Source organism: Miscanthus floridulus, chromosome 17, assembly GCF_019320115.1.
Source record: "Miscanthus floridulus cultivar M001 chromosome 17, ASM1932011v1, whole genome shotgun sequence".
NCBI classification, from domain to species: domain Eukaryota; kingdom Viridiplantae; phylum Streptophyta; class Magnoliopsida; order Poales; family Poaceae; genus Miscanthus; species Miscanthus floridulus.
In genome coordinates, this window is record NC_089596.1 from 104470118 (window position 1) to 104479713 (window position 9596).

General features: G+C 49.4%; 3 protein-coding genes and 1 pseudogene across 3 annotated transcripts; 1 reads left to right on the forward strand and 3 right to left on the reverse strand.

The window, feature by feature from the left end:
* Nucleotides 1–1320: 1320 nt before the first annotated feature.
* LOC136516131 (V-type proton ATPase subunit a3-like) lies at nucleotides 1321–2241 on the reverse strand (annotated as a pseudogene).
* On the forward strand, nucleotides 2242–3657 carry LOC136516132 (uncharacterized; the record flags this gene model as incomplete). Its single annotated transcript, XM_066509515.1, has 3 exons — nucleotides 2242–2628; nucleotides 3291–3444; nucleotides 3485–3657. Coding segments are annotated over 3 exons (714 nt in total), but the record flags the coding sequence as incomplete, so codon positions are not given.
* A 432-nt stretch (nucleotides 3658–4089) lies between these two features.
* Nucleotides 4090–4815, reverse strand: LOC136519099 (uncharacterized). Its single transcript, XM_066512759.1, has one exon. It carries the CDS (start codon nucleotides 4634–4636, stop codon nucleotides 4337–4339), a length of 300 nt encoding a protein of 99 aa, XP_066368856.1. The 5' UTR covers nucleotides 4637–4815; the 3' UTR covers nucleotides 4090–4336.
* A 1256-nt stretch (nucleotides 4816–6071) lies between these two features.
* On the reverse strand, nucleotides 6072–8235 carry LOC136518376 (PLASMODESMATA CALLOSE-BINDING PROTEIN 3-like). The gene is made up of 4 exons (XM_066512023.1): nucleotides 7785–8235; nucleotides 6963–7379; nucleotides 6827–6857; nucleotides 6072–6715 (listed from the first exon to the last, which is right to left on the reverse strand). The coding sequence occupies exons 1-4, from the start codon at nucleotides 7840–7842 to the stop codon at nucleotides 6460–6462; spliced, it is 762 nt and encodes a 253-aa protein (XP_066368120.1). The 5' UTR covers nucleotides 7843–8235; the 3' UTR covers nucleotides 6072–6459.
* Between the last annotated feature and the right edge of the window lie 1361 nt (nucleotides 8236–9596).

The following is a 9596-nucleotide window of genomic DNA, read 5'->3' on the forward strand; positions in this document are numbered from 1 at the left end:
GAGTGACCCAGCGTTCGGTCAGTAGACCGACGCCAGCATCATTTCGACCAACTCCATTTCAACTCTAACTTCTTCACCCTTGCTCAAATGTGCCAACCACCAAGAATTTTGCATCCGGCGCAATAGAAAATAGACATTTCATTTTTCCAAAAGCGCCGAATTCCGGACCCAAACCCATCTCAACCCTGCAAACACCTTGTGCACATGTGTTAGCATATTTTCACAAATGTTATCAAGGGTGTTAGCACTCCACTAGATCCTAAATGCATATGCAATAAGTTAGAGCATCTAGTGGCACTTTGATAACCGCATTTCGATACGAGTTCCACCCCTCTTAATAGTACGGCTATCAAATCTAAATGTGATCACACTCTCTAAGTGTCTTGATCACCAAAACAAAATAGCTCCTACAAGTTATACCTTTGCCTTGAGCTTTTTGTTTTTCTCTTTCTTCTCTTCAAGTTTAAGCCCTTGATCATCTCCATGCTATCACCATTGTCATGTTATGATCTTCATTTGCTTCTCTACTTGAAGTGTGCTACCTATCTCATGATCACTTGATGAACTAGGTTAGCACTTAGGGTTTCATCAATTCACCAAAACCAAACTAGAGCTTTCATATGGTCCAATTATGGTGAAATTTTTATGGTACACTAATTATTGTATGCTTGAACTATAGTAAAAATTTCGTACTCATTGGACTATGTATAACTTAGTTATAGATAAATTCTAATTAATTACCGACAAAATTGGATTTTTCAATTAATCTAAAGCTAAAAAAAATGTACTAAAGCATACCGTATTATATATTCACTGTGTAGATCTACTCATATGGAGTCCAATAAAATTAGATTTTTTATTTTATGATTTTTCTATGATTTTTCAAAAATTCACCGAAAAAAAAAGAAAATTCAAAACCACTGTTACTGTAGCAAAACCGCCGCTGAAAACCGTCCGGGGGGTAAAATAGACGGTTTTAGAAAGTTCAGGGGATAAAACAGACGGTTTCATAGTTGGGGGTGAAGTAGACCAAGTATGAAAGGTAGGGGGTTAAATAGACTTTTTCCAATATTTTTTTAGGGATTCTAATTGTCATGACAGTCTTAAGAGCGGAGTAGTCCATTTTCTACTATGTTTAGTGACAATATGACATCTCTTGCAATATAATGGGTACCAACCGCCAAGGAAAATAGTTTTCACCTTGGCAGTGTTACTTCTGCTTCCAGACATCTCCATTGAGATAAGACAATAATAGTTGAGTCCACAACTCCACATCGACATTAAGCAGTGGGAGCACAGAGTGCTGAAGGACTGTGATTCTCACTGTTCAATGTCAAGCAATATACAATATAGATCTGCTTTTGACCCCGTGCACCACTTGACAGTAATGAGCAAGGACAGGTAACCAAATAAGCTGTTCAAGAAGATCAGCTGGGGAATGAACTGGTACCACACATTAAGACTGTTCCTGAAAAAAAATTGCATTGAAGTAACTAATCAGATCCCAAGGTTCATTTGTGCAAATCCAAGAAGAATCGATATCTTCATCTTCAGTGAATTGAGAAACGGCAGCTCGCTGCGGCTACCATGCCAGACAGGGTCCACACCAAAATGGTATGCATCTCTCTTACCTTAATTAGTCCTTCAGTACAAGCATCACTACAAGAAGGGATCACGGCATGCATAGGGAGATTTACCGAAAAGCCCAAATGGAACAGAGAAAAATTCACTGTATATTAATCCTGTGTAGATTGAAAAAACTGCCATCATCATAACGCCCACCAAACATCATCTCCATTATGTCTCCAAGTTTCTGTGAAGCTAGTTTCTTCTCCTGGATTATCAGATAAAGTGTTGCAAGTAACAAGCAAATTCCATGGCCCCAATCACCAAACTTGACACCAACGGCCTGTTCGCTGGTTGATTTCTGGACTGGTTTGGGCTGGCTGATGCTGGTTTGTTGTGAGAGGAAAACACTGTTGGCTGGCTGATTTGGGCTGGCTGAAACCAACAAGCGAACAGGCTGCAAATAAGAAAGGGAAAGTCACAATTAATGGTGAATACTCCAGGATTTGCTTCTTGATATTAGGCTACACCATACGCATCAACAATTTTCTGGAGCGCTGAAGTAAATTTATTCGTCTGAAAATATGTTGGAGGAGATTCTTTTGTGTTGAGAAATTGAAATATTGAGCCAACTTGGGTGGGATTTGTTATCAACAGTAGCACGCTGAAGAGCATCCTGATTTCGATGACCTCGACGGCGGCGGCGGCGGCAACCTTTTCATCATGGACAGGAGGGTTGCCAAGCCAGAGCCCGAGGGTGTCAGCGGCGGCGGCGGCTTTCAGTTCGAGGCCTTGGTCTACCGCAAGCCGAACTACTCTGGGTTCCTGTCCAAGACCTGGCACCGCGAGCTGGTCCCGCCGCCGCCGCCATACGTCCATGGTGGCGGTGCCGGTCACAGCTGCCTAGAAATCAACTCCTACGCTGTTGTCAAAGCGGGCTCTCAGATCTGCGTATCCGTAGTCGGTAACGGCACCTACTGCTTGGACGCGGCGAGCGACACCGGCACCTACTGCATCGTAACGAACACCGCCACCTACTGCAAGGACGACGCGTGGAGTGAAGTGGGCAAGTGGACGTTCCCGAGCTCAAGCTCTGGTTTGGCTCACCGCCGAGGAGCAGAACCTGGCTGCCGCTGACGGTTATCCTAAACTGGGTCCAAACGGTCCAGGACTTTTGATCCCCCTGATCGAGGACGTCTAGTTCACTATAGTTGGAGGACCCATGTCACACTACGCAATAAATAGAAGTGGAGGCTGGCGGTTAAGTCACGAGGTTCGCCTGAGCCGAGCTCCCGACCGACAAACCCTAACCTGATCAGAGAGGGGCGTAGCCAGTGACGGAAAGCCACCAGCTATGCCACCACCGGTCTTTACCGCCGGTCCCCACCGCACATCACCGTCACTGTCTTCACCGACCGTCGCTGCCCTCGCGTAGACACCGACCCAATACCCATGGCAGATGCCTCTGTATCTAAGGCCTATGATGGTCGGTAACCTAGCACTACTCCTTCATCTACAGCCTGTTCGCTTGCTCGTAAACGATCGTAAATTTTCAGCCAGGAACAGTGTTTTTCTCTCACGCCAAACCAGCCAGCAGTAAATAATCCACGATCGTTTACAGCCTCCCGAACAGGCTGCTAATCTATGTCTAGTTCATGTACTAGGACATACTATTCATCTATAAGATTTACCCGGCTAGATCTATGACCATGTGATTAGAATAGTCTAACACTGACCTCTCTGCCATGGATTCCCAGTCCCAGCCACAGGTGCTGGACTCTTGGAAGGAGCTTGAGACGCCCAAGGGATGGCAGCAGGTACAAGACCCTCAGCTTGTTAGCCTTGGCTCTCGCAGGTTCTGCATCGCGAGGTTCTTTCGCACCGCCACCGCCATGGATGCTTTTTTTTTTTTGAACAGACCGCATGGATGATTACCAGAATGTTACTGTCCTGACTGGTGTCGAGGCTGTCCCAAGGTATGTTAATGTCTTGCCTGGCACAGTGGATCTTCGAATGGTCAAGCACAAATCACTATGTCACAAGTCGGGATGTGGCGAGGACACCATCACCGCGGTTTTTCTGAATAGTTGAACAGTTTTAGGGTGGCTTTGACTCCTATGTATCGGCTGAACAATTTCTTGTGTCCCTTTTCTAAGTTGCGTCTTGTCCTAGGTGCTCTTACAAAATCTTAATTTAGTATTGTTAGCAGTTACAGAGGAGTATATGTTAATCTTAATCTGTGTGTTGTCTCCTGCAATGGTAAAAATTTGGTATTTGGTTTACTAGCTTGATTCACCAAAAAAACAATTTCACCCTAAAAGAAACCATTGTAAAAAAATACGACAAAAATTATCCCACTGACAAAACATAAAAGAAAAAAAACAGGCACATGATAGTCCGTCTGTTCGTTTTGTCGTAAATGATCGTGGATTATTTACTGCTGGCTGGTTTGATATGAGAGAAAAATATTGTTCCAGTTTATAATCCTCGATCGTATACGAGCAAACGAACATCTGAGTAATAGTTGACTGAATAATTACCGCGTTATTTTTGCGTATGTACAGTATTTATTTACAAGTTAGATTGCACGCACGCTGGATGGAGATTAGAAGGGGATGTGGTACATCGTTTTGAGGGCAAGAACGCGGACACATCGTCCTGTTCTTTTTGTCTGGTTTGACTTATATGCCATGACTAAAAATTCTATGAGTTAATTTGGCGTAAGAAAAAAATAATTATAAGCTGGCGAGCGAACGTTGGGCGATGGTTGTCACAGGCGGAAGCCGAAGCGCAGGAAGAAGAAGCAGAGCGTGGCCAGGACGACGGCGGACTCGATCACCCACAGCAGGTGGAAGACGACGCTCTCGTACAGGCGGCGAAGGAAGTCGACGCGCGGGAGGCCGGCGGCGGCCCCGTGCCCGTGCCTCCGCCGGCGCAGCGCGGCGGACAGCGCGCGGACGCGCAGCGCCCACCGCGTCGACTGCTGCTGGCCGCCCGCGCCCGCGGGTGTCCCGGCCACCGCCGTCGCCATCTTCTTCCGCAGCCACTCCCGCTTCCTCCCGCCGGCCATCTGTTGGTGGAGCGACCGATCGATCAGCTGGTGCTGCCGCCGCCGAGAACGAGCTCTCTGCTTCGACCTGATCCTGTCCTTCAAACGCTAGGCGAGGCGAGGCTACTCTGTCCAGAGCTTTTTATGTTGGATTGGAGGGAGGTCGGATCGTGACGCGTTCTTGCAACCGCGTGTTGACGAATAGTTGGGGCATGAGTTTCGACATATTCTTGGATATCATATCGGAGTGGTTGAGATCAGGCGGCAAAAGACCGAACAGGTCGGGTCAAACTGTAACATGGGCCAGGGACCAGGGTGCAATGCTAACAAGACCGGCAGTTTCCTGGGAAGATGGCATGCTGTGCTGACGACGGCGCGACCTTGGCTTATGCAGTGACCTCATGCAAGCAAGAACAGGGATAGTGGGAGTGGGTGAGACGAAAAAACATTTGGTGGGAACGGTAGGTTCAGGACATGTGTCCACGCACAGGTATCTAACGCGAGGCGAGATTGTTACTTAAATTTATAAGAAATAATTAATAATAAAACTATATTCTTCTCACGTGTTAGATGTATATATGCATGGACACGTGTCATGAATAAAAAACAGATGTCCATAGCTACTCCACATCATCTTGAACTCCGGATCCACCAAAACATGGATCTAGCATCCGGATCCATGAAATCCAAGGAGCTTCTCAAGGGGTGCTTTGAAAACTTTTGTTTTGTGGAGTTGGAAGAAATCACCCACCATGCAATTGGTTCGCCTTTTCTTTTTACGTGTCTTCCCATCGCGCAGCCCTCCCTGGTGCATCTTCCCATCGTGCAGCCCTCCCATGGTGCCCAGCTCCACCCTAGCCGCGCCATGTTCGGTACAGTGGCCCCGTTCGCTGGTCTGAAACTTGCTAAAAAACACTGTTCCGGTTGGATTGTTGTGAGAGAAAAACACTGTTTCGGCTGAAAAAAATAAGCCGAAATAACCGAATATGGGGTAAGCCGAACAGGGCCAGTATGGCCACGGCCGTTCCCGTCCCCGTCGCGCCTCAGCCTCGCAGTGCTGCCCCCCCTAACCCCATGCCCGACCCCTGTCACTCTACGCCCGACCCAGTTGTGGTCGTGCCAGACCCCTCGCCCCCGCCACAATGCCCTCCCCGACCCCGTGCCCGGCCAAGCCATGGCCGCACTCTGCCTCGCCCAAGCCATGGCCGCGTGGGGCGGTTCCAGTAGGCGTGGAGGACGACGGCACGGAACTACGTTGTCTTTTTTATTTGAGTCCCTGAATAATCTTTTATAATTGCCTATGAATTCAGATTTCACGCTAGTGCTCTTCGAAAAAGTATTCTCATAGCTTAGATTTATTGTGTAGCTACTTTATGGTAAAGCAGGTGCACTGGAGTTGCTTTGTGAAGCCGAGGCTCTTCCAAACTAGCGCTAAGCACAAGTGCACTTATGTAGGAGCTCTCAAATCAAATCATGCCCTATTTTGAGGGATCGAGTTGGAGTTGGAGGGATACCAAAGATCATAACCGTCGCTGTGTATATGAGTCTATCTGTACAAGGGCAGGCAACACCGCAACACTACTGCCAGTGACTGCCAGAGGGCAAAGGCACAGCGTCACTGGTCTCCATCCTGCTCTTCAGAAGTTCAGATCTGCCAGTGTACATGTACGTATCCTCTGTAGTCTCTGCTGCATCGGTACATGCTTGTCTCGGGCTCTCGGCTCCACCTTCAGGCTTTTTCAAGACATCACGGTGACGGTCGGCACCTGATGAGCTGCCATTCTGCAACCGAACGTGCGTCGGAGGCAACGCGGCGGCCTGGAACTATTGTTGCGTGTGCAGGTTCAGCCGCTCACCGTCAGTGACAGTGCTGCGGTCAGGAGGCACGTCGTCGCCAGCGACACGACGGCCGTCGTCGTCTTGCGCCCGGGCAGTACCCTCACGGCGGCGCTGATGTTGGCGCTGTAGTCCGGCGGCGACATGTTCCCGTACAGCGGAGGGGAGTTGCCGTACCCGGCCGGTGGAGAGCTCCCGTACCCGGGCGGAGACTCGTAAGTTGGCGTCAGCGGAGTCGACGTGTTCAGGACCGAACCACCGGTGCTGTCGGTACACCAGAAACGGCAGAAATCAGCACATGTACCTATGTTCCTGTATTTCTTTATCTTTAGAGTAAAAGTTTTTTTTTTTTTGGCTTGAGCTGGTAGAATTTACCTCGTTGCTGGATACTGACACGTCGAAGTACCTGCGGATGCAGTTGCAAACAGAGAAGCGAATGAGTGAACATCTATGCGGATTGCAGAACAAGAACTTGCTTTGATCTTGATGTGTTCAGGGGTGGAGAGTTTACTTGGGTTGGCGGTGGTGAGGACGGCGGTGCCGGCGAAGTCGCAGCTGGTCTGCACGGGGTTCTTCTGGTAGTAACTGTTGAAGGCGTAGGACGCGTGGTCGCGGACGGTGTCCGGGCTGAAGCAGCTCCCGCCCTGCTGGATGGTGGAGCAGTCGGCGCCGCCCTGCCCGCACGCGTAGTCCAGCGCCACCTGCAGCGCCGTCGCGCTCGCGCTGGGGCTCGCCACGCACCAGCTCCCGCCACCAGCGCCAGTGGCCAGCGACGGCGCCGGCGGCGTCGCGGTAGGCATCGCCACGGGCGTCGCCGTCGGGTTCACCACCGGGACCGTGGCCAGGGGCGACGTCACGTCGCGCTCCAGCCTTTTTGTCGCGACGCCGGCCGCGTCCTCGGCTGCTCCCTGCAGTTCGCTTCCTCCCTCTGCAGCGTGAACCAAACCAAACCGTCATCTTCTTTTTCAGCAGCGCCTGGATGAACTAAAGCTCTCGTCTTGTGCTTAGTTTGATCTCCTCCAGTATTTGGACGCTGATTAGTAAGCAAAACAAACAATAGAAAGCAGATGTTTGTTTGGTACTTCTGGTTAATAGTCCTGATAAAGTGTGTGTTTGTCTGTTGCTGCGACGCACTGACATGACACTCTGCTCGTCAGTTCAACAACTGAATAAACTGACTAAACAAGCAGTCAAAAGACAATGAGATCTCCAACCAAAAACCATCCATCTTTGGTGTTCAAACCGAAGCTGGCTGTAGCAAGGAACGCAGCTACATGACAGCTAACAGTATCAGCAGGCAAGACAGCAGCAGGCAGCAGAGTAAGTAACTCACCATGGCACAAGAGGAGGACAAGAAGAGACGCCAAGCCATGGACTGGCCTCAGAGCCATGCCAAGCTTGCTCAGCTCTCAGCTCTGAGCTCTGGCTCCCAGCGAAGCAGCGCTTACTAGTAGTAGCCGGCAGTGGTGTGCTGATTCAGGAACGAGTGTGTGTAAAGCGAGCTAGCCAGCTGCTGCTGCTGCTGTCACTCTTCTCCTACTCACTGCATCTGCAGAAGCTGCTGGTGTGCAGACAGACCAGACGCATGCTTTCTTCAGTACACGAACAAACAGAATCACAGGTCTGGCCGGGGAATAAGAGGAAACTTGGGCAGGCAGGCGGCCTGGTAAGGGCAGGAGGCTTTGACGATATCGTTAACAGTACAGTAGTGAGCAAATAGATTAAGCGAAAGGAGCGGGAAAGGAAAAAAAAAAGAAAGGTTGGGTGAGTTGGGACTTGGGAGGCGAAGGCGAAAGAAAGAAATTCTGTGATGCGATGTGGGGGGTGGGGGCACTGCACTGCCTTCATCTTCATGATGGCTTATTAGCCGCCATGATGAGGAATGGATTCCCGTTTGGTGCACCCGGATTAGAGCGAACATTTCTTTTCTTTTCTTTTCTTTTGTTCCAGATTCGTATGGGATAGAATGCGATCCCCTCTTTCCTCGTACAGTACCAGTACGTGCTGGTTTGTTCAGACAGACGCCGTGGTCACCGTTTCGTGACGATGCCGATGGAGTGCACGGCGCCAGCAGTGATCTGATCTGACGCCTTTTACCTGTCGATGCATCGGGCTGGTCTGACCGGTCTGGATGGAGTTTGAGATAAGCCGATAAAGAAACAGGAGGAGATGAGCTTTCAACTTTCTATCTGATGCTGCTTGCCTGCCTCTGCCCCTGCCTCTACCTGCTGCCTTCATGAGTTCATGGTCATGGCTTCGTCTCCTTTCTACCGTGGAGCAAGCAGAGACAGCCATTTCGATCGTGATGCACATCTTTAAGTTTTGAGAAAAAGGATCCTAAAGATTACTTATTGGTGATGCACTTAGGCTATCTCCATTTTCCACGCGAGTCTCCGCTCCACACTTTGCATCTCTTTTTGCGCTTCTCGAGCGGAGCAGCTGCGACGGATCGGCCATAGAAAAAGCTCGCAGATTTGCCTTTTGGCGCCGCCTAGTACTCTAGTACGTCTACTAGAAGGAGAAAAACGAACGTGGTCGCCACTCTGAAAGCCTGAACATCCGTGGGGTGACCAGCAGATGCGAAAAACCTAGGAGTGCCACGACGAGCAGATGCGGAATTCTGCTGTCAGTGGCTGATCTACTGCTTGTCTGCTTACTAGCAAGCGTGCGTATTAATCATGTCGTTGTTAGTGGGCTTTGGCCGTGGCAGTCATATTCGTAGCTCAGGGGGTCAAGTCCAACACTAGCAACTTGTTTGAAATTTCTTTTTAAGACAATTGCAGAAAGGAGAGTTTGAAAATTCAGGTCCACGTCTAGAGGCTGGCAAACAAAAAGCCGCTGCCACCGCATCCTCCCTGCTGATCTCGGGATTGCTGCTAATTCGAACACTAAAGGCAGGAAGGCAGGTAGGCCAAGGCCAGACTGAACAATGGATGCTTGTGGCCCGCGTCTTAATAAAAAAGTATGCGCTCACTGCTTTACCGCCTGAACTGGGCACGATAATTGCTAGTTGAAAAAGGCTCATTTTTATCTTCTTCAACTATTGGCGTGGTATAATTTTTCTACTCAAACGTTAAAACAAGTCATCATGCCCTTCAGAGGTGGTCTTCAAAATGGCTGTCGCCCTTTTTAAGTCAAAAGACCC